Here is a 25,413-nt window from a genome sequence, read left to right on the forward strand (position 1 = left end):
TATATTTGAGCTACATGTAGTAAGTGGTAGGTCGGAAGACTTTCTTGTTTGAACCTAGACGGCTTCTCCTTTTCACAGGCTATACGAGTAGACGACTTAGTAAGACAACGATATAAAGCTTATACCATTTGGTGCGGATGTTATGAATTGTATGTCTTGTAATATAAATGTATGTCTTGTCATATAATCAAGTCTCAGCTGTGACATCATACTGTTGCAGCTGTGACAAATTGATCCACAAACTTAGAAGTTATGGCCTAAATGCAAATGTAGTGACTTGGATACAGCACTGGCTCCTGGACCGCACATTCTGTGTCATAGTTAACGGTAAAACATCTCCACCTACCCAGGTAACATCAGGTGTGCCCCAGGGGTCGGTGCTTGGACCCTTGCTTTTTCTTTTATATATCAATGACCTTCCAGAGTCTCTGAACTGTCCAAAGACATCCGTTCGGTTGGAGTGCTTGCATTGTTTGTGTGTTGATGCCTGGTGTATTGCTGATTTTTTTTTTTTCTTTTTTTTCTTTTTCTTTTTTTTTCTTTTTTGGTTAATTGAGTTGGTACCGGCCAGTACATTCTTTTGTAATGTCAACTCCAAAAAGTTTAGGAAGAAATTCTAGTGCTAGCAGCCAAAAGGGAGAAAGATCTAGATCTGGCTCTGGCAGTAATAAAGTTAATGCTCACACATGTGGGAAATGCGAGAAGTTAGTATTGGATGAAGGAATTGAATGTGAAATTTGTACAACATGGTTTCACTATCCATGCAGCAAGTTTAAAAGAGAGGCAATTAAATTCTTGGCAATCCCCGGAGTGCATTGGTTCTGCCACAAATGTGACCACCCCAATGTTAAAAAAATTGAATCTAGACTAGAGAAGTTGGTTACTGACTCCCACCAACAAGCACCTCTAACAATGAATATGGATGGGCTGAAAACTCTTGAGGACAATATTAGTAAATCATTCTCAGAATTCAGGTCACAAATAACAGAAACACTCGAGAACAAGCTTACCACCTCACTGACCGAGCTTAGATCACAAATAATGGTAGCAAACGAAAACATAGACAGGTTGAAAAAATCCAGCCAACACACCAACAGGGACATACCTGAACAAAAGGCCTACGGCCCCCAGGTTGAAACTGATCAATTGAAAACATTCAGCTCTTTATTGAAATCACCTATTCATTCTGAAACAACCTTATCAGGCAACCCACCACCGTCAATCAAACCCCACAATAATCGGGTGGATTTTGATCCCAATAAATGTGTAGTAGTTCATAGCTTTGAAAACAAATCTCTGGCTCTCAATCATATAGCCATCAGACACAGCATCAGCAGCATACTAAATAAGCCAATAATTATGTTTTTGAAAAAATTCGAACATGACAAAAACGACCCAAAGCTCATGATACAATTTGAAAAATCTTCTTCAGTAGACCAATTACTGGAAAAGTGGAATCCCACCACTGAAAACTGCAAAGTTAGAAGGCCCCAAAGGCCATCCCCAAGATCAGATGGAATTTGTTTTGGGGTCCCTAAAAACATTAGCGAAGACGAGTTGTTGGGATATGTTAGGCAAGAGTACCCTTCCTGTGAAAAGGTGATCAGATTTCTGACCAAAGATAAAACAACTACTGGTACTGTGAAACTAATTTTTAAAGTACCAAATGACCTAATTGAAGCCATTGATAAAGGCATATACATCCAGCAACTGTGCTTAAAACTAAATGTGGAAAAAGCAAGGCCACCAAAGCCTAGGCCCCTTCAGTGCTATCAGTGCTGGGGGTATAGCCATGTAGCATCAAACTGCACTGCTAGCAAAATCTGCAGACATTGCAGTGAGAATATCACAGCAGGTGCTGACCACAAAGATTGTAGTAAACCCCCCAAGTGCTGTAACTGTGGCTCGAGGGGTCACGATGCAACGAGCCATAGTGACTGCCCCTTTTTTAACCAAATACTCAAAAAATTGACAAGTAGGGAAGCCGTCAGAGATTTACAATCATGACTCTGATTTTATGGAACAGCAACAGTATTAGGAACAAAGTCCAGTATCTGGAAACCATTGTACATGAGTATGATCCTATTTTTATAGTTCTCACCGAAACCCATTTAGACCCTCAGGTTTCGAGCAATGAACTAAAACTACCAAACTACGAAATTTTCCGCAGAGACCGCCCCACTAAAGGCGGAGGCATCTTAGTCGCTATTAAATCATTGAAAGGGGTTCAGATATTTGATTCTTCTGTGGATCCTAATGAGGAGATGCTTGTGATCAATTTGTCTGTTCACGGGTTTCGTGTTTGTGTAGTAACTTACTACCGTCCTCCGAGCTCAGCTAAGATGAGTGCACTTTTTGATTTTTTTGAGGACAGCCTGGTCAGCAATTTTGTCTTACTTGGAGATTTTAACTTTCCTGAAATCCAGTGGACCCTTGACACGCCGGCCGTCTCTCCAGGGGGTCGTGGACTTGCTGAGAGCTTTTTGTCTTTTATTTTGAAAAATAACTTTTCGCAGCATGTAAACTTCCCTACCCACTCTAAAGGCAACACACTTGATCTTATTTTTACAAATTTTGATCCCTGCCCTATTTTTAAGAACGCTGATGTTGGAATGTCGGATCACACAGCACTGTGCTTTGAACTTTTTAGTTTTTTTCCACAGGTTGATCCCCCAGTTTCTCGCACTACTAGAACTCTTTTTGACTTTGGTAAGGCTCGGATGTCTGACATAAGCGAACAGACAGCCCACCTTTACAAGCATCTCCAGTTTATTGAAGCTTCAAATACGACAGATTTTCTATGGAACACATTCAAGTACACTATTTTAAACATAGCTAACTCATGCATCCCAGTACGTAAACCCAAAGGTAAAAAATTCTGGTTGTCAAGGGAAGCCAAAACAGTTTGCCGAAAAAAGAGAAGGTTTTTTCATACCTATAAAGCTTACCCTACTAGCCACAATTTAGAACAACTAAAGTCCATTGGTAATCTATCTAAACGCCTTATTAAAAGAGATTATAATAAATTTTTAGAGTCCCATATTACTGAAAGCCTTAAGAATGGCGATTCCAAACCTCTTTTCCAGCTTATATCTAAATCTTCAAAAGGGGGAAAATGTTCAAACATTATGCAATTACATAACTGTGTGAATGACAACGATATGGCCATAAGTTTTGCTAACAATTTTAAGTCCGTATTTACCGTAGACGATGGACACGTCCCACAAGTATCATTCACTCAATCTAGTGCAGAACATGTACCCCAAATGGACATTGCTGTCAGTGAAGAGGGAGTTTTGGCCCTTCTTAATAATCTCAACCATCGTAAGGGTATGGGCCCAGACAACCTTAGTCCTGCCTTGCTCAAGTTTTTGGCTGTTGACATTGCTCCCATTTTAACGCTGATTTTTAAACACTCCCTCAACACAGGGTGTGTGCCACTTGATTGGAAACATGCCAATGTAGTCCCTGTATTCAAGAAAGGTGACAAGAAGGCCCCACTTAACTATAGGCCAATATCACTCACTAGCGTATCATCTAAGGTTATAGAACATATTATTGCTCATAACATAAGAGATTATCTCGATCAGAATAACATCCTAAGTGAAACACAGCATGGTTTTAGAAAAAAGCACAGCTGTGAATCTCAACTTATACACACCATATCAGACTTGGCAAATTTTAATAATCTTAACACTCAAGTGGATGTACTTGTTTTGGATTTTAGTAAAGCGTTTGATACAGTTTCGCATGACAAATTGATCCACAAACTTAGAAGTTATGGCCTAAATGCAAATGTAGTGACTTGGATACAGCACTGGCTCCTGGACCGCACATTCTGTGTCATAGTTAACGGTAAAACATCTCCACCTACCCAGGTAACATCAGGTGTGCCCCAGGGGTCGGTGCTTGGACCCTTGCTTTTTCTTTTATATATCAATGACCTTCCAGAGTCTCTGAACTGTCCAAAGACATCCATACGTTTATTTGCGGATGATGCCATACTTTTTAGACCAATAGAATGTGCGTCCGACAGCCTTCTGCTTCAGGACCAACTGTGCAGAGTGGCTGCATGGGCTGAGTCGTGGCAGTTGAGATTTAATGCTAATAAATGCACATCTACATCTGTGGAACCAGTTAGATTTTCACATATATACAACTATTGCGGTACATCTCTTATATCCTCGCAATCCTTTTTATACTTGGGTATACTTGTTTCTAGCACCCTCAATTTTAATGAACACATAAATCGCATCATACGTAAGGCTAACGGCACTCTTTTTATGCTTATGCGGACCCTTAAGAAAACATCTCCTAATGTCAAAAGGACAGCATACTATAGTGTGTGTCGTCCACTGCTAGAGTACGCTTCGGAAATCTGGAGTCCACATTTTGATTATAGTATACAAGATTTAGAATCCATTAACCGAAAAGCTTTTAGGTGGGCCAACAACTTAAGAAAATTTGATAGTATATCATCAGAAATGGTGAAAATGGGATGGCAAACACTTGCAGAGAGAAGACGCATCAAGGACGAAAGCACACTGCAAAAAATTTTAAGCCAAGACCTAATGGTCGATTTTAATAGATTTGTAATTAAGAACTCATCCTATTTTACTCGAGGCTCCAATATCAGACACACAATCAATACAAGTGCAATGAAACACTCTTTTTTTAACCGTACGATGAAATTTTAACATCTGATTCTCTTATAACTAGACCAAGCGACCTTATACTTTTATCCTTCAGACTTAGATAAATAAGTCTATGCTTACTTGTGATCTTATTTTTATGCCTAATGCACCATTTTATTTCTACAGGCCTAGCGGCCACTTGAGATATTTTACAGAGATAGAGATAGATAGATACGTTTATTTGCGGATGATGCCATACTTTTTAGACCAATAGAATGTGCGTCCGACAGCCTTCTGCTTCAGGACCAACTGTGCAGAGTGGCTGCATGGGCTGAGTCGTGGCAGTTGAGATTTAATGCTAATAAATGCACATCTACATCTGTGGAACCAGTTAGATTTTCACATATATACAACTATTGCGGTACATCTCTTATATCCTCGCAATCCTTTTTATACTTGGGTATACTTGTTTCTAGCACCCTCAATTTTAATGAACACATAAATCGCATCATACGTAAGGCTAACGGCACTCTTTTTATGCTTATGCGGACCCTTAAGAAAACATCTCCTAATGTCAAAAGGACAGCATACTATAGTGTGTGTCGTCCACTGCTAGAGTACGCTTCGGAAATCTGGAGTCCACATTTTGATTATAGTATACAAGATTTAGAATCCATTAACCGAAAAGCTTTTAGGTGGGCCAACAACTTAAGAAAATTTGATAGTATATCATCAGAAATGGTGAAAATGGGATGGCAAACACTTGCAGAGAGAAGACGCATCAAGGACGAAAGCACACTGCAAAAAATTTTAGGCCAAGACCTAATGGTCGATTTTAATAGATTTGTAATTAAGAACTCATCCTATTTTACTCGAGGCTCCAATATCAGACACACAATCAATACAAGTGCAATGAAACACTCTTTTTTTAACCGTGCGATGAAATTTTAACATCTGATTCTCTTATAACTAGACCAAGCGATCTTATACTTTTATCCTTCAGACTTAGATAAATAAGTCTATGCTTACTTGTGATCTTATTTTTATGCCTAATGCACCATTTTATTTCTACAGGCCTAGCGGCCACTTGAGATATTTTACAGAGATAGATAGATAGATAGATAGTTGCGACTGAGCTATGATAGGCTGTGGTGAAAGCATGGGGGATTTAATGGCGTGTTTACATAAATAATTTACTACTTGTATTTAATGTACCAATGATATACAGCCCCCCCATCGGGGGGCTGTATATCATTGAATGTACTGTACTAAAATGTATTGCAGCATTGATGCAGGGGGAGGCTGTGGGATTGTTATAGCTGGATATGGATAAACTATGTTATGCATAACTAATCTGAATCCACACACAACATCAGTGTTGAAGTATCCTTGTCATTTTGTTTTATGTTGACTATGTTTGGTTTGTGCACTTTTCTTTTGCTCAGCTTGCGGGAACTAATTTGATTATTATTGGTTCAGGTACTAGTGAAGGTGTTAGTTAGTGATGTTAGTTTTTTATTTTATAAGTCAAACAATTAAATACACAACTAACATAATTCTTAAACAATAATATTAATGACAAAATATTAGAATAGCTAATAAAAGTTACATCCTTACTCGAACGGTCGTCCACGTTTGTTTGCTCAGTTCCGTACGGCTGCGAGTCTCAACAGTCCAATGAGAGTCGTGACAAGTCATAGGCAGAGAGTTTCAGCAGGTAGTGAGAGGAAGAGACTTTACAGGCAAGAGAGAGGCTCCTCAGCAGGCAGAGGAGAAAGCGCCTAATCAAATCCTCGGGAAAGAGAAGCTGAGTCATTGGAGCTGTTCTCTTTATAGATATCTAACATGTGGCAGCCGAGTTTTTGGGAGTAGGTTGAGTGTTAAGGTTCAATGCTCTGTCAGGTGTACAAAGATTTCTTGTTTGCATAAGTCTTTAGTTGGTGTATTGGATACAGACATGTAGGGTAGATCTTGTGACATGCTCCCGGTATTTAGGTCGCGTCTGAAGAAGGAAGACAGATCTGTATACATGTAATCATTTGATTCGTTTCCAACGTTTCTTTGGTGCTTGTCTAGCAGTTTTAGTTACTTCTACATTCTTTTGGAGTTTCTAATTTGCTTTTGACGTTTTCTAATTAGTGAATCTTTTGATGTTTTTCATACAAGAAGATATTGCAATCTCTTTCTGCTGGCGTGAAATAGATTATTTCAAGTTTATAACTGTGATAGTCTCATAAGGTAAAACCTCTGTAGCTTTTGCATTTAGCAAAAGGAAAGGGTATAATTTATCAAGCAGGAATTATAAATTGACAGACAAATGTTCTTCGTTTATCTTCTAGACTCCCTTTGTTAGGGGAAGGAAAGATTTTCTTGATGGTCTGTAATTTCCTTTCTCCTTTACTAAAATGTCTTCTGTCAATCTAGTAGAAACATAAAAGTCATGAAAAAGCATTACGCATAATTTCAAAAGACGGTGTTAATTTAGTCTAAATTCCCTAGTGATGCGTGGTAAGAAAGGTGTTATATGTAGAATTTTGTACCAAATCTTGTTTGTGTATTGGTAACGGTCTCAATAACTTGCTCATATGCATCATTTAGACTTGGGAACTTATCATGATGTTTAAGAATTTAGAAAATCATGTTTCTACGGGCACTAGTTTTCCTGTCTTCTAGCAAATCTATATTTAACCCTTCTCTTGCTACCGCTACTGCGAAATCTCTCCCATGTAAAATAACCTGATAGCCTGTAGCTGAGTTCTTTCAAGCATATCCACCGGACAAGGGCACCAATAAAGATATTATCTTCGTTCATTAACTAATCTTTGTAGGCTGCTACAGAATGATAATCAAGCTCTGTCATCTTTTTACAGTCATTTTAGGAAACTGAATCTAGTCTATTTTATAGTTCTTTCAATGTAGTTTTCTATAAGATTCCATTTTGTTAAATATATTTTCTATGCTCGTTTCATGGTAGCAAAGCTTGCAATGTAAATTTACATATTCACTTCAATCTGTTTCAGATTTCCTTCAATATCACTTTGTTCTAACAATGATTCTTTCCACCTTATTTCATAAACATGAAATTTTTTCCCTTGATATATTGCCAAGTTTTCTGATTTATATAAAAGTCTTGGCCAAAGCATGAATGTTATTTCACAGTTTTTGTTGGAGTTTCAAAGTTTTTAGCCGATGCTAAATGTGAGTGAAATCATGCTTAGCAACTATTTTACATGTATATGAAATACATTGTTTGGCCAAGAAACAATTAGGTTAAACTGATTATTTTTGTTTAAAAAAAGAGGATGAATTAGTTCCATTGCCTGATGGACTCTATTTTTACTTAATCTTTAAGCTGTTTCTGCTGCTACCCCCTCTATCTTTTAATAACTATGCCTATCATGCTATCCACCAACATTCCTTTTATTAACCCTTGTTTTTAGCAAGTTATTGACTAGTGATTGTTTTTGCTTTCAAAAGTGACACATGGAAGAATTTAGTTTTATGCATAGTCTGTGCATATATTTGTTAGTGAGCTACCTAAAATGCTTCCTGTTAACTATAGTCCGATTAAGCGAAAATAATGTCGCTCCCTAACCGTCAATGCACATATTTGTGGTACACTGATAGCCACTGTAAATATGTTTCTCACAGTTGGTCTGTCCGTGTGTTTGTTCAGCTATAGCTATTAATTAATATCTTGGAATAATGAATCCGTATCGCAGAAGATATTATCTCCGGTTCGCCTGTCCGATCCTTTACAAATTCAGCTACACGAGCTTGATGGATTCATTAGGCGATATAGGTCGCTATATGGGAGCAAATACACTAAAGCTCTTCATCACGATGCAAAGTGATGACGTAGTGTCATGAGAAGCGGTAGCTCTTATTAGTAAGCTTACTCGGATTATCCATTGTCAATGTGTTAGGCTAATAGCAAGTGGCGCGCAACTCTCATTACCTTTCAATGTTTATAAGTTGATTTTTAATACCCGGGCAACATCGGGTAGCCTAGCTAGTTTTATTATAATTATCTTTGTTCTAAACTACTCTAAATTTTATATCGTCACTTAAAACTGTGTGTAAATTAGCTATGTTCTACTATGTCGTAGTTTTGTACACCTGATAATCCATTTTGTGATGTTGTATTAAAAGCTTTGTCAGGTCCGCAAACAATACAATTTTGTAACGTTTTTCACATTACTCTCAGATTTATCAGAGTGTCGCGTCTTTCTTGCCATTGATGTTTTTAGTATTTCAGGAAATGCTTTTGGTTTAGCTATAAGTGAGAGATGAAAATACACATTAGTTTCTTTTACGGTTGAGACAAGTTAACTTCTCTAGTTGCTACCTTTTTTCTATGAGGCACTTACAAAGAAGATTTTTTTGTCATAACGTAACCAGCACTAGTCTAAATTAAATCACTTATTCCTTGAACCTTTGCTAACCTTTTGCTCTATTATGCACATTTCTACAAATTATTGAACGACTTCCTTGTCAAAGTAGCTAGTGAATTTGACATTTATGTAGGTAGGATTGTAGTCCAAGAATTGATAGATTCCAAATTGGTTATTGAATTTTCTACTTACTGAGTGAGTTTGTAAACTTGATGGACGCTGTAGCAATTTTAACCAGAGTAATCTTACCTGAGAAGTACAAAAATAAGCGTAAACACTCCTTCAATGATTAAGAGTAATTTGATGTTTACTTAACATCAAGGCATCAGAAGTTATGAGGATGTCGTTTCAATTATTTTAATTCATCTGGTAATTGTTATAAAAGCTTTTGATTTAATCAACTTTAGTTCTTATTTTTAAATACTCATATGCTTGGTTGAAAAAACAGTAGTTTGCTGATTTACAATGCTTAAAAGTTATTTATTTAAAAAGGTACATTGTGATATCTGTTATACTATAAAAGATTATCATCAAGTAAATGTAGTGTTTTTATCACACTAGGGTGAAAAGTAAGTTTTTTTGCGCCAAGTAAAAACCTCTTGTTAGCTAGTACAATACTTATCATTTTTTGGTTTTGCTTTCTGTTGAATGACTTAACAGGTGAACAAATATAAAGGTTGAAGTAATGTTTCAATTAAGGTTTTTATTTGTGTAAACCTCAACCTGTAAAGCAATTTTTTTAATGGTTTGTATCTCTGCATTTTTCTCATACAAGACTGAGAAGGAAATATGGAAGCCCCTATTTGATTCAACAGCTATTTTTACGTTAACTTTACAATCTATCTGGAGTGTTATTGTTATATAAACGCTCTTTCTTGCAGTTTTTGCATTTTTGTGTTTCAGTAAGTGTACAAGAACTAAGGACAAAAGTCTTAAACTGTTATCTCATATTCAAGGTCGTCTCTTGAGAGTCTTGTATACTCAACATTGATGAAATGCATTCTAGCCCATAGTAATGTATGGGTTGCTGGAGTCTATACCCACATCCCGCTGTCTGAATAGCTGCTAGAGGAAGAAACCTTTTATAATACCAAGTCTGAAACTTTAAACTACAATGTATAAAAATTTTTTTTAAATACCATCAAAAGAGGACAGTTCTATAAAGTGTATAGACTGTCAGATTGGTCTACTAGTAATGAACTAGTAAATAGCCTCGAGTCGAGTTTCACCTTAAGGGCCTACAGTTGAGTATTCAATATATTTTCGTTAAACTTTAAAGATTTTTGGCATACATCATAATTGTGTACAATATCTATGGGGCTTTGCAGTTCTACATCTACATTGTTAAAGTTGTGAGAGCAACAGGTCACCTAAACATGAAAATCTGGCTGTAGACTGCTTATAAAATTAATCACTTTCACATAAAGTTAGCCTATAAAAATTAGTCGACTTGAATGCTGCTGTCGATAAGTGCTAGTTTTCATCACAGTGGCCAAGTACAACGAATCACAAGTGTTGAAAATCCTATCTTAAAGCATTGGTTATCACCGATAACTGAAGCATGAAATTTCTATCTGCCCACCGCTAATTTTATTCGCACTGAGTCTTATGTTCATTGAAGGTGTTTCATACTAATTATGCTATAAACCTTTATCAATTCATACCAATAATCAGTTCATACCAATAATCAGTTCATACCAATAATCAATTTATACCAATAATCAATTCATACCAATAATCGTTTCATACCAACACTAAAAACCTTGTAACTGAATTCATCGGCTAGCATGTTCTCAATAGCATCAATAGATCAATAGCATCGGCTGCTATTGATCGTCTAGAATTCAGAAGAGTCATTATTCCTATCGCCAAAACAGGAACAATCATCAGTCCCTTCATCAAAAACTGTTGAGAATTGGCTTTTTCAAGTGTTTTATTACGGTCATTTTAGATATAGCAGTAAGAGGCACATATGAAAAGTATTTTAAACTAGAAGAAACATGCCTCCTCCATTTATTTCTGGTGAGTTCTTACAATTGTCTTTATCATTCAAATCTCTTACTGAGTTGTGAAAGGCCAGGCACGCATGACTGTCTATGTAGTGAGTGAAGAGAAACTGACTTTCGTATGCGTTTATTTGTTACAGCTGGTTAGGCCTGTGGTCTCCAAATTTTTTCTAAGTTCGGACCGGCAACGCTTGGAAATTTTACTGCAGACCGAGGGGATTGAAATAATTCCGCCCCGTTAGTATTTCAACCCTTCAGAAATATTCTCCCCGGTGGCGCTAAAATTATTAATTTTAATAATAAAAATGGTACGTCTGTTTTTTACTCATTCTGCTAGATGGGTTAAATTTTGGCACGCAAGTGAGGCAAAGAAGGTTATAGGTCAAGAACTTTACTTGACTACAATGAAGGTTCCGAGATATAGTAGACTACTGCCCTTGCTGTCGTAAAGAGTGGGGATTCGTTGCCTATTGACTTTAAAATTTTGTTGACTCTACTCGCCGTATGAGTACATAACATTCAACTAATGTTGTTGACACTCGAGTCCAGTCAGTGTTACATTCAATTGTGATCTATTTTAACAGACCTTAGCCGTGATACACCGTCTAGTGTAGCTTACAGTACTGACTTAGATATTTATGTAATATATATTGTAAAAACAGTATCATTCATGTTATCCCATTCTAATCATCAGTATTCATATTTGATAGCCTTTTTTATTGAGTATCTTGTCAATATAAATTTAACAAACAATTAGAAGGAATGCACATGGACTCGAACAAAAGCTGCATTTGCATTTTGCATAGCATAAAAATTCAGACATTTGGTTCATGTTTAATTTTATTGTTATTCTAGTAGATCTTGAATATATTTACTCGAATGAATCTACTTCAGTTTAAATGTATTTTCTTAATACTCAAATTTTTTGGTTTTAATAAATTCTACTTGCAGACTAGGATTAGGACTACAGACATTGGATAATTTTGCCGCAACATGTTTCTTGCTTTAAAATGTGACTTGGCCATGCAAAAACCATATTTTATTGTAGTATTGAGAGGATTTTCAACTGCAGCTTTTATTCACAGGTTTTTTTTTTAAAGTAGATGCAGTCGAGGCACTGTGTGTTGTTCAGTACTTTTGGTCTAGGGAGAAACCTAGTCACCGGCTGAGCATTACATCATAAATAAACTTGAAAACATAACTTGAACACTTTTCAGGAAAACCTTGTTCACTAATTATTTTCTAGATGCTGCGGATAGGCTTACTAAGGCTAATGTGTGTTTGTAGGAGTCTCCCCTAGCCAGGCACCGTGGGGAACCCTCATCACTATTCGGGGTGAGAACCTAGGTACGGATGAGAAGGATGTCATCTCTCTTCTCATCTGCAACATTGAGATGGTGCTCACCGTAGACTGGGTGTCCAAAAACAAGGTTACGGCTAGGGCACCTCAGACTTTTGGTATGTACCCTGTCACACGCTGCTTTCTCATGTGTACATGCTTTAGATGACGAGAAACTGAGAAGGAAGTGATATTTGTGTCTATTAAATATTTTTTAGTAACACAGTAGAGCTAGTTTTGCTGTGAGATGATGAGTTTATTCTATCTATAGTAGAAATCTTTTTAACACGAATAAAGTCTGTAATGATGCAACATTGCATGTTTAATTGTTAAAGTATGTAAATTTGCTTAGTTCATGATTTTTGACACGAGACAGGGTACTCAGGTATCTATTCTTCTACAAGAATTTAGATTGTGAAGGCTGATTTTGCGCGTGATTTGTAGAGGAAGGTGATATTATATTGACAACCAAGTCCGGTGGTGCCAGTTCATCAGGGATAACATTCAAAGGAATGGCCCAGGCTAAAGTCTTGCCTCATCAGGAGTCAACTGTGTTTGTCGATGAGACGCATTCCTTCAAGACTGTTTGGGATAAGCACGGGTATATGAGCTCTGTTTTTTTTCAACCTTCCATTGTATTCAAATCACTTAGGCTGCATTACATGACTATATTGCAATGGGGAATTCTGTTAGAATTTCTATTACCATTGCTGTCTAATGTCAGGTTCAACCGTGGTCCGGTTCCTTAACAAAGTGTAAGAGTCACTTGGATTCACTGTATTCAAATCATATTGTGGTCATCTGCTCCATTCTGGTAATATAATTAAACTACTAGCTAATATTCATACTAACTGCTCACAGGGTGACCTCAGAGGAGAGAGCATCAGACAATCTTCTATCACTATCTGATGAGGGGGTATCATCTAAAGACCGCTTTCCTTTCCAACAGCTTCCTGTTTTATTTCCTGGCTGCAACGGAGATGTGACAACAGCAGAGTTCAACCCTTATTGGTATTGATTATAGTATATCAACCCTTATTGGTATTAACTGTAGTGTATAACTCCTTTTTAGTATTTGTCGGTCCGTATTATTTGAGTTCTACTATCAGTTTGTGGAGTTGGTTTGCAACACATCAGAGTAGCTGGAGATACTTACCCATAATTTTTTGGTAGGTACCTTTTGGAAAGACACTCTGGAGCCTCTTTTGAAGATCTCAAGGTCGGGCTCAGCCATCTGACTACTAAGATGACGTGTAGCAGGTATGTGATTGTGATTTGGTAAGATGAAGGTAAACTTTGGAATCTTCTCTGCAGCTTATCGAGTGTTTTGAAGATGGAGGTAGTGTTATACGGTTAGACCATTTAAGAATTATGACAGCAAACATCTATTTCTTTGAGTTCAGTTGGTTAGAAAAATAATTCATCAGTTACTTTTGTATAGCCACGTTAAATCTTGCTTCTTTGATCTGTTCTATATCTTTATCATTGTAAATTCTTGTTATATAGCGAAGTGTTATATTGCTGACTGATCATCAGGTCAGGCCTATTTCATTCTTGCCACTATATCTTCAACTGTTAAAACCAGCTCAGCTTATAACTGTTCATATTAATTTGCTTTTATAAACACATTGGATTTTTTGAGGTTGTCAGTTAATGAAGGCTAATGAGGGTTTATTTGCATGAATGTAGCGAATCTGACTGTAGTTTCAGTCCCAAACAGAATATAGTTTGGTCATAATTGGAATTTTGAGTTACATTTTCTTTTCTCGAGATGATCAACTGGTGCTCATCAAAAGAGTTTTATAGTCCAGGATATGCTTGGCAAGTTACTAGATTACAATTTGGCAAGTTATTACCCGTTCCATATTATGGCAAGAAAATTTCATAATATGGAACGGTATAGCTGTCCTTGCTGTACTATGAAATAGTTACGGACATAGTTATTACCCTTTCCATTCAAACTTTGCTTGCCTTAACATTCGTGCATCCAAATGTACGGGTTCGGTTCCTGTGAGGTGCAACCTTTATCCCAACGCTTTTAGCTGGCATCAGACACTTTGCGTGCCACTATCATTGAATATGAACAAAACTTCGCCTCTTTTCTCTATTTACGATTTTTACATCTTCTGCTGCAATAGTAACCTTTCCTATACACACACTTTTATGTATTCATTATTATTATTATTATTAATTCAACATATTCATGGCTTTATTTTTTCAGTTGGGATTAATTGTATCTGTATCAAATCATTTTTATTGTAGTGATTGTAGTAAAACTAACTTTATCTATCCATTACTTGCTAATTATTTCACATTTAAACACCTTTGCTGTTGTTTTATTTTTTTTATAATTTATTTGCACTGCACAAAACCCTTTTCTTATGATATGAAGTTTAGAAGTCAGAGTTTTAAAGCTATTGAAGTTAGAGTTAGAATGTTTAGCTGTCCCGTCTGCAGAACTGGTGATTTCGAGTTCAGATCCTGTGTGAAGCGCATTTTTCATTCCCATAACTTTATCGCTATAACTGGACTGGACATACAGATGACAGACAACCACTTAGATTTTTATATACATGTATAGTTTAGTCACTTAGCCGGATCAGCTCTTCTCCGTATGAGTTTAGCTCCGTAAGGCTGATCCTTGTCTGTATCAGACTGCTGGTTCTATCCAGTGCGTTTTCACCGTATGGTTATTTGTTGATTTGTTTATGTTAGCAAGGAGCCAATGTCCTTTGTCAAGACCAACCTTTCCACATTTATGGAGTGCCAGGATGCACTAGTAACTATGCATAACAAGCTCACCATCGATGAAAATCAAAAGGAAATGTGTCTTGACAAACTCAACATGCTTTTGCAAGGTATTGCTGTCAAGTCATCCTAGCTACTCATCGCTATTTTACATATCCGACTTTTAAACATGGTGCATTTTAAGTAATGTTTTTTGCATCACTTTTCGTGGAGTACGTTTTATAAATCGTCGTAGATAGCCCTAGTCCATTTAATTTCCTTTAGGGTTTATTTTGCCGATTGACTCAAGTTATGCCACCTCACACTCCAGTAATCTATTGTTTTGTTTTTTCTGGTTTGAATTTCAAAGATTATCTAAATTGATCTGAACCCTTACTGTATCTGCAAATATCGTCTGGTTTAAATACACTTCAAGCCTTAGCGTAGAGTAAACAACCTCACAGTAGTTTTATTGTGATGGCATTGCTTGACTAGTCACACAATTCACATAGAAGCATAATCTATTGCTTTTGTTTGCCAGAGGTCGTAAGTAGTCTCTCTTGTAAAGATGTACTTTTTGTGAAGCTGGTTCAAAGAGGAAATAGGTGCTTGCAGCTAATAGGCAGACAAATTTATTGGCTACGCGTTAAAAGCTGTTCACATGAATTCCCAAGCGCTGTTGGTCACTCATGATCACATAAAAGTCTAGACTCACTAGACCGTTGTGTGATGGCAAATGTGTGATTGCGTGATTCACATGGATCACCGGTGTTGCGAAATCATTGTGCATTCCTTTTACGTCCCTCGTCCTGCTTAATAATTGTATGTGAACTAGAGTTATGTGTTTCTGGGTCCAGAGCTCCATCGAGTCTATTTAATGCTGTCAGTTGCAGTTTGCTAGTTTATTTAATTTGTCTCCTTGTCTCTCAACATTCTTTTTTGGTTGAGTCTGAAAGTTCAGCCTAAGGCGGTGCACTCATTTACTCTTAAGCTCTGGTATCCCAACTTAAGCTCTGTCATCATAATAAGCAACCCGGTATTCCTTCTTTACACTTCTGCTGTTTGTATCTTTGAAGCCGCTGACAGAGACTCTGACTCCCTCTTTCATGACATCATCAGACGGAAGGAGAAGGCTGATGCTACACGAAATGCGCTTGGAATTCTGGGACGATTCAAATTTTTGTTCTATCTTCCGCCGACAATCAGGCACGTGGAAAAGTTTTTCTAAGATTGTAATGTGTCAGCAATTGTCTACACTTTATGTAGTGGTCTAACTTACCGTAACAAATAAATACATGGGAATGTTACTTTATCTTCTCATTCACTACATACACAGTGATGTTTGTTTGACCTTTGAGCGAAGAATTTGACTCTTTAATATCAATCAGTTTTAGATCTTGAGATACAAGTAGCTTCACTGGCCTGAATATTTTTATATTCAATATAGGTTGTCTTCTGCTCCTTTCGATGAAAGATGTAGTTTAGCATCTAATGTCTATCATATTAAAATTAAGATAAAGTTTCTGCAAAGCAAAATTTGATATGGTACAAAGTATCGATTAGTCATTTGTTTCTCTGCAATCAATAGGCTTAATAAAATCAATTTGTCAGTGTTTGCTGTACGCTCCAAGTTAGATTGTTGTGTTTTACAGCTAAATAAAGGTACGATTCATAAAGAAATATATATTATTTTATCATCAAATCCAAGAATATTTAACTATCCAATGTGTTGGTTATCAAACTTGTTAAAATGATTATTATATATATGTTTATTAGGCGAATGCCTGGCGTTGCACGAGGAACAAAATAATTACCCAATAAATTTGAGTAACTTACCTCATAAGCTAGTCAAGTTACTAAAACAATTGCCATGTTAGCAGACAGCTTAATAATTGTTCCTTTACACGTAGCTGTCCACTGCGATAGTTATTAACCCCAAGTGTTTTAACTTTGAGTATTGTAATGGATGTAATGAATGAATGTCTTAACATTGGATTCTGGTGATTGGTTACTGTAGTCTAATGGTTAAGCACGCAGTCTTTAGATCTGTAGGCATTAGGATCTAATCCAGTGATATGTGGGTTTTTTATTGCTAGATTTTAATTACTATAGTCGACACAGCTTTGACCAACTAAAAGACAAACATTGAGAGATAGATTTGATAAAATAGTTGCAGGAATATTTGTCTGATTGACATTGAGCTTTTAATGTTTCCAATCTAGGTTTTAGTATCAGTAGTTTCTCTGAAGGTTTTTTACTTGACAAAGGATTTTTGCTTGATGTGACAAGTCTTTCATTGAGTTCATTTTTTTTCAGGGCAAATATTGCCAAGGGTGACTATGATGTTGTTATTAATGACTACACGAGAGCAAAACTTCTTTTTAAAGACACAGAAGTTGGCGTATTCAAAGAGGTGAGAGTTACAGCATACCTTGAGATATGATTTAACTTGATCTATAACTATCATTGAATGTCGAATCAACTGTTGTCAGTATTTCTCATGTAAATACAAGCAATAGGAATTAATGCATTCTAGCGCTATGATACCAAGCCAAAACTAAGTAAAATTACATATAATATATATAATTATTTGATAAATACGCGAGTAATAACACGCAAAATGATGAAAAAACCGTCTAAATTTAATAAATATTAAATCAATGAAAGAAAGAAATTATACTTACCGCATGGTGAGCTGCAGCCTGCATTAGGAGGATTTTTATGTACATAATGTAAGTAAACACAAAAACACTGCTTAACTTATTGTTAATGCAAAACCTCTTCTTAATGTGTCTTTCTTACCTAATCATCACCGAGTCATCACTTTCATGCATTACCCTTTTGATCTCACTTTCTTGACCATCGCTACTTGAGGCTTTCACAAAGTAGCAATCAAGAGAGGTCCTAGTCTGCTTACAGTTCAGAAGATTACGAAAGAATGTGAGACACATATTATTAAATAAAACACCGGCACCGATTGTGGACAATTTCATGGGTTGTCTTATTTCCACAAAATCAGGCACTTGCTCTCACTTGAGTAGGATATCACGAATGTCACTTGAGAAAAAGCATAAATGAGCACAAGCGCAACGAATAACACAATGTGTATGAACGATGTGGTGGCAGCAGCCAAACTGAGTGGGTGGGAGTAGAGTGAACATTCTGCCACTTTGCTTACCCTTCCACAATTATTTATTGTGTCTCAAAGTTTTTGTTGTATGTTGGGGCATAAATTTTGGAATATTTCAAGTCATATTTTTAAATAGTCATATGTAAAGATGATCAAATATCAACATGTCACTTTGCTATGCAAAGATTAGCGGGGCTATATTCCGTTTGTGGTTACTGGAGGCTCTGTGGTGATGTACTAGTACTGCTATTAGGCATTTCACCAACTGTCAGTATGTTTTTGACGTTTTGTTTTTGCTGTTGTTTTTAACTGTTAAAACAGATACTTTTGCTTCCTGTGTGCATTTATATTCATAGTCTTGGCTGCTTGACAAAAATGCATGCTTAGTTCCCTCACTGAAAGTGAACACAACTCTTGCTTGCACTGAAAGTGAACACAACTCCCAATTGCACTGAAAGTGAACACAACTCCCAATTGCACTGAAAGTGAACACAACTACTGATTGTTAAAATGAATTTGTACCCTTATGATACACCTTTTAGTTTAAATAAAAAGCAACTTGGGCATAGATAACTTTTTCCAGTGCTTGTCTATTGTTCCAAACTACAAAGATTCAAAAATTTTAAGTTTATCAATTAAATTAGTTGGAGTCGTATGGCCTCTTTCAACTGTTCTACTTTTATTCAGCTGAGACTAGCTAAAAAGTCTTTGAATCCTCAATTACTCTTATGGATATAATATGCTCAGTTATGCATTGTATGCATGTAAATAATATCTAGCCATCCTTCTTATGGAAGGGCTTGTTATTCTACAAACCTTGGCTTTCCCATATCCTCATTTTGGGATATCTACGCGCTGACAATGGAGATTTTGACAAAATGTTTGTTATCTTGATCAGATGGATTTCAGCATCATTTGTGTTGTTTTGTTATGAGCTGAGACCTTCATATATAGTTATACTTTACTTTTAATATGTTTATTTTCTAAGAAATATTTAACTCAATGTTTTGACAATGTTCTCTAAACTTATGCAGAGTTTTTCTATTTTCGTTTCAAAAAGTGGAATGACTGAGTTTGAGATAAAAATTTATTCTAAAATGTTTTCTTTATCAATAATGACAGGTTCTAGTCAGGAGTAGGTGTTGGCATCCGAACACAGTTACTCTCCTGTCTTCTGCCATATATCATGACTGCTTATCAGTTTGCTTACAAAATATAACGGTCTCTTAAAAACTAATAAATATTGACATCCAACTTATAAAGAACATAATATATGCATTATGCTTATTTCTAAATAAGTCTTCAATCACATTGTCTTTGGTTTCAAAAAAGCCAGTAGTCCATGTTGTTGGAGAAGCCTGTGTTCCATGTTGTCGGAGAAGCCTGTGTTCCATAATCAGTTACTTATTAAATATTCATCTCTAACAGTTTTATGCTGAAGTAGAGAAGGAGGTCCAGAAGTTTCGAGAGTCGCTTCACAACAAGCTTCTGCAGATGCCCTCTTCTCTCGAAGACAAAAAGCGAATTATCCGCCATCTTGTCGATTTGGAATACGTTGGTATGTCATCAGTCGTTACTCCATACGCGTCATATCAGTAATGTATCATTTATTGACTATCTCATCCAGCAATACTTTAATTTTTCTGTATGTAAATGGAATCGCTGCCAAGCTTGGGAAGTTGTGTTTAAGCGCAACATTTATATTTTCAAAATCTCTTTTGGGCTCCAAATCTTTCAGTTTGTGAAGGTCCAATGCAGGTACAAGAACATAACTTCACAGTTTACCAGGGTTAGGTTACTCACCAATTCATGAGTCCAACCTAAGAAAATAGACTCAACATCATATGTGCGCTCTATGCTGTATCCTTCTTGTTATGAGTAACAACCCATTACTTTACAAACAGAGAAGGAGCCTTGCAAGTATTTTAATACCATGTGACTAAGTTATTTGTGATATTTGTTCTTCAAAACGCAGCAATACACAGTTGGAGTATTTGCCTGCTTCTTTCTCAAATTTGGTCAATATCTCATTGCTTTACATTTGCGCTACTGTACATTTTCACTATAGGTAGTACATATGCATAACTTTACATTTATACTGCTGTACATTTGCATTACTGTACATTTGTATTGCTGTACATTTGCGTTGCTGTACATTTGTACTGCTCTACATTTGTACTACTGTACATTTGTACTACTGTACATCTGCCTTATTGTACATTTGCACTATTTTGCGTTTGTATCACTACAAGGATGGCTACACACATTGAGTTTGCGTAGCCAGTGCATTGATGAGGCGTCGGCAGCACACTATTCAGGCATCGTTGCAACATGACCATGTTGGTCTACGCTGGTAGAGATGAAAACCAATGCACCTGTGATTGGTTGAAATAGTCGATCATTATGATCTCAATTCAATTTTATTCATATCGAATGCATGTTTGTCGTATCCAAGATGGACTCCAATGATGATGGCAACACACAACTATTTATATGTAAATGAAAATATTCTTTCTTGTACCGTATATGCCATATGAAAGCTACTAATATAAAATAGAACTTTTTATAACAAATTTCAGATAATTGTTTTGTAGTTAAATACTTAACGAACTTTAGTTTATGTGCTGATTTTGAAGTACAGTATTTGTGTTCTTGGTGTTTTTTTCTATTGTTAACTTGTGTCGATTTGTCTTTCATCAAAATATAAAAACGCAAATAGTCGCACAAATTCTAGTGTTATCACACATCGTTGATTATAATGTTGCCACAAAATTATCATTATGATACTCAAGTAACATACTGGAAAATCTAGTAAGGAGTTCCTGGTGTTCACCCGACTGAGGTCAATTCTCATTGGTCAATCTATTTGTATTCTATCTTTTAATAGGGTAGGTTTATGTAGCCACAGCTGATATCTACACTACGCGATGTCGTGTGGTGTGTGTAGCCAGGCCTGTAGCCTTGCAACTAGTGTTTACCAGAGATTATTTCTTTTATGTGATATGTTTGACCTTCTGATGTTTTACCCTCTGACCAAGGTCACCTCAAGCAGTCTGTTTAAAATACTACTAGAATTCTTTCAGCTACAAATGTGACAAGGATTGTTTGTTTTATGTAAAGTTTTAGTATTAATTGATTGTATTGTTTTTAGTCACCATAAAACAATACTCTGCCCCAAAACTAGACTGGGTGAACTCAAGTCATAAATCTTGTACATACAGTAGCTTTTACAATGTATGTTTAGTTTTTAAAACTGGTAAAATATGTTTATTTGATAAGCTCAGAATCGCCTGAATTGAAATTGCTGTCGTATCTTTACTTATAAATCTAAAGCTTGGTATAACAGATCTTTTTATTTAAGGTAGCGATGTGTGATGTCACATATTCATAGATGCGTGTATGTGATCTATTTTCACATCATATGTCGCCGAACATTTTGTTTCGTACAAATTTATGTGTCATCTGTCATTAGTCATTATTTATTGTCAAGTATCTAAGGTTTCAATTATATCCAGATGCGTCACATATCTATGACTTCTGTCAATAGAGTCTGATTCCCCAGTTTTGCTTACAGGAAATCCCACCTGGGAGTGCATCAACAGACAGAACTCATGGCTATTAGGGGTCCTTTCCGCTTGTCTCAATGAAAATGCTAACAGAGAGCATGATGAGTGCTCGTACAGCAAAGGTCGGAGGTCAAGGTCAAGTAAGCCTTCCATATCACTAACACTCAACACTAGCAAAGATTCAAAAGGACAGGTAGGACAATAAGTATCCTTTTTACACTGTTTCTAAAAATTGTTTGGTTTTGTGAGTCACGCGTTGAACACTTTAAAAACGCTTTTTCCAATTGATACTGAAAGTCTTTGTTAGCAAAGCAGCGAATCATCTTTCTACCCTACATACTCGTCTGTTTTTAAACCATGTCAAACTTCAGAGCACTACGATGTACAATCAACTCTCAACATACAAAGGAATTTCATTTCATTATTTATTTCACTGAAATCACTATTTACTTACTTCACATTTTGGAGCTCATATTCATACAAGAATACTGTGTGTTTTGTATGATTTGTTTACGGCTCAAAATCTTAAAAATAGATGTGGCATTGAAACAAATACATTATATAAAATTATCTTACAAATTATGTGACAAACTAAATAAATAAAGTAGTAATAGATAAAAAAGTTTTTTATCAATTCTTCTTATTGATTATTGTCACATCTCCTCTATGTTATTGACCAGTGAACAGACAGGTTTCACAGTCTTCATGTGACGTATTCAATTAGTCATTAGTCTACAGGTGTCTACAGGTGTTGTAAGATACCTACTATATAGTAGTCTCTTGCTACTTCACCTTTCACGGCTTCAGTAATTTGTGGCGTAAACATATTCATTAAAAAAGTTTTAAAAATGAAATCAAAATACTAAATTAAGTAAAGCTCTATCATACCTTATCATATCATACCTTTGCCTTGTAAAATCCTTCTGCAAGCAGCATTCTGATAGCAATCATTGTGGTTCGTTGTTTTTCTGTTACGTTTTGTGAAGCGCAAAAGTGCAACCTTCATCATGCCTCTTAAATGCCCAAGACTCTCGAAGTTGTCTAATGAACTTGAGAAAAAAAGTAAAATGCTTACCGTTAGTAAGAAAATGACTTTATTAGATGCTAGTTTATGAATTTCTATTTTACGGATTTGAACTTTTTACCTTTTACAATTAACTTTTAACCGATCATCCGTGAAACATTTTAAGATTATTGTATTCTATATCTGCAAGTCGTATGATTTTTTACACGCAACAAAATAGTATCCTGGGCCAAGCAATGACCTGGGAGATTAAATCAGCGACATGATTGGCTAGCTGCAGACTCTAGAACGCTTTGCGCGCAAAGAGTAGTCGAGATGGCTAACTGGATTGGTATGTTGACTTTGTGGCTTCCTATATCTTGACAATTGGTTAGAGAGATAACACTAGTCATGGCAGTTTGTTATCAGTTCTCTCTGCAAAACATTCCAGAGTCTGCATCTAGTTAATGTCACCCATGTGAATAGGCTTGTAATGATTCAGCGAGCTAAATAATATTATTTCATGGATATGTAAGGCTATGCGAGTGAGAAAGGGTCAGTTTTACAAATTTAAAGAGTAGTGAGGTTTCTTACAATACACAGTTGCAGAGCAGAAATCAGGGACTATTATAATTATGTTTTAAAGCCATTCAAGGGTTCACGGGAGAGCTTTTACGAATAAAAGGTGAACTTATAAGAGCTGATAACTCCAACATTGAAAGTTGAGCTTTAAAATAGGCCATGTCAAAAATTGACGTTTCCATAGAAACATAAAGCTAATCTAACTTAGAGTATGTGAACTTCAAACTAACTTAATTTATTTTGTTTTTAAATTTTAAATCTAGGATAATTATTATGGCCATATTATCCACTTTCACTTGTTTCTGCCTTTTCCTTTGCCTCTTCTTCATTTTCTCTCTCTCTTGATGATTGCAAGAAGCTTTAGACGTGTACTCAGTCATTATTGCAAATATATTTGCTGGTGTTTTTCAATATTTTGTTATTTTAATTCTTGGTTTTCTGTTCTCATGACTTGTATTATTAATGTTTTATGATTCATAATTTTAAAGATTAGAAATTTAGATTTTCATAGATTAGAAACAAACTAAGAAAAAGAACTGCGTACATACTTACTGATGCGTACTTACTTACTGATGCGTACATACTTACTGATGCGTACATACTTACTGATTTACAAAACATAAATGTTGTGAGAAACTGGGAATGTCATATGTTGGAATTCACTGGGTATGTCAAAACAATTGTTGCCTCAAATATTACATCGTCTGTCAAATTGTTTTTACTTTAACATGTCATGACCCAATACAGAGTCACTGCTCGCTAAGCATCATCAATATCTTTATCTCTTTTACATCAGATATTCAATGGTTGCCTGAGAATGCCTCTAGGTTCCCTACGTATAAGCGGTATACGTGTGCCATGCGGATTATAATTGTGTGTTCCTCACTATTGTAGGAAAATTAGACTAGATGTTGTCTTGATTACCATACATGAGGGTACACAATAACCAAGTCGGCTTGGGTTCATTGACACAGGATAAACGAGTGTGTGTGTGTGTGTGCGTGCGTGCGTGCGTGCGTGCGCGTGTGTGCGCGTGTGTGCGCGTGTGTGCGCGTGTGTGCGTGCGTGCGTGCGTGGGTGGGTGGGTGGGTGGGTGTGGTGTGGTGTGGGTGGTGTGGGTGGTGTGGGTGGTGTGGGTGGTGTGGGTGGTGTGTGTGGTGTGTGTGGTGTGTGTGGTGTGTGTGGTGTGTGTGTGTGTGTGTGTCAAAGCATCATTAAAAGCCATGATCCAAGATTTTTGCGTGAAGTTTAGCGGTTGTAGACTAGAGTAAATAAATACTTGCTTTTAGCAGCCATTTGGAGCATGACACAAATGTTTTTATCGGATTCGTTCATGAATCGGCAAAGAGTAATTACTTTCAGTCGCTTGTCATTCACTGTATTATGTAGAGGAGAATAACTCTGAAGTATATGGATACGAGAATTACTAAACAAATGCTATCATCGATTCCATTCTACATGAAATATCGTTGGATCATTTATAACACATTCCGTATGCGTACTTTGCTGGGATAACCTTAGGAAATTCGAAATCCTCAATTTTTATCGCTCGCCTTGGACTTGTCTGCACTTGACTTTTATTTTAGCCTGTCAGGTTGTCTAGTTAAACTCTTGCTTCAATATGCTGTGAAATGCTATTCTTGGAGCTTTTAATCTTTCAAATTCAAGTTTTTTTTAATTAAAACCTATAAAAATCATTATAGTAGCAGGGAACATAAAAATACATATTTTTATTTTATATCCTTATTGACACCCATAATTAAATAAAAAAGAGTTTCTTAGTACAGGTGTTATGGCTAAAGCTAATAAGACTAAGTCACCAGGTCTCACATTGATTCTAGTTGCAGTTGCCAGCTGTAATATGTATTTGTAAACATGTATTTGTTGAAACTATGGTGGGCAGACAACTAGGTATATATTAATTTGGAGTAATTACCTCCTGTAATGTTCTAATCACGTCACATCTGTATATACATGTAGTTGCATAATTCTTGTTACTGGGTGTATGCATTAAATCACATCATTATTAGAA

The 25,413-nt window shown here is 36.2% G+C and overlaps 1 protein-coding gene across 2 annotated transcripts in view; it reads left to right on the top strand.

Annotated features, from left to right (window-relative positions):
• The first annotated feature begins 50 nt into the window (after nt 1-50).
• The window catches only part of LOC137403558 (exocyst complex component 2-like), a 43,444-nt gene continuing 18,081 nt past the window's right edge, over nt 51-25,413 (top strand). Inside the window, exons 1-11 of one of the 2 annotated variants that reach the window (XM_068089513.1) lie at nt 51-99; nt 10,980-11,050; nt 12,322-12,492; nt 12,818-12,974; nt 13,235-13,384; nt 13,547-13,633; nt 15,089-15,231; nt 16,177-16,306; nt 17,417-17,513; nt 19,659-19,788; nt 21,805-21,989. In XM_068089513.1, the coding sequence (XP_067945614.1) occupies nt 11,029-11,050; nt 12,322-12,492; nt 12,818-12,974; nt 13,235-13,384; nt 13,547-13,633; nt 15,089-15,231; nt 16,177-16,306; nt 17,417-17,513; nt 19,659-19,788; nt 21,805-21,989 (1,272 nt within the window). In that variant the 5' untranslated portion in view covers nt 51-99; nt 10,980-11,028. The other variant, XM_068089512.1, reaches the window with a different exon arrangement.

Source organism: Watersipora subatra, chromosome 9 (assembly GCF_963576615.1).
Source record: "Watersipora subatra chromosome 9, tzWatSuba1.1, whole genome shotgun sequence".
NCBI lineage: Eukaryota > Metazoa > Bryozoa > Gymnolaemata > Cheilostomatida > Watersiporidae > Watersipora > Watersipora subatra.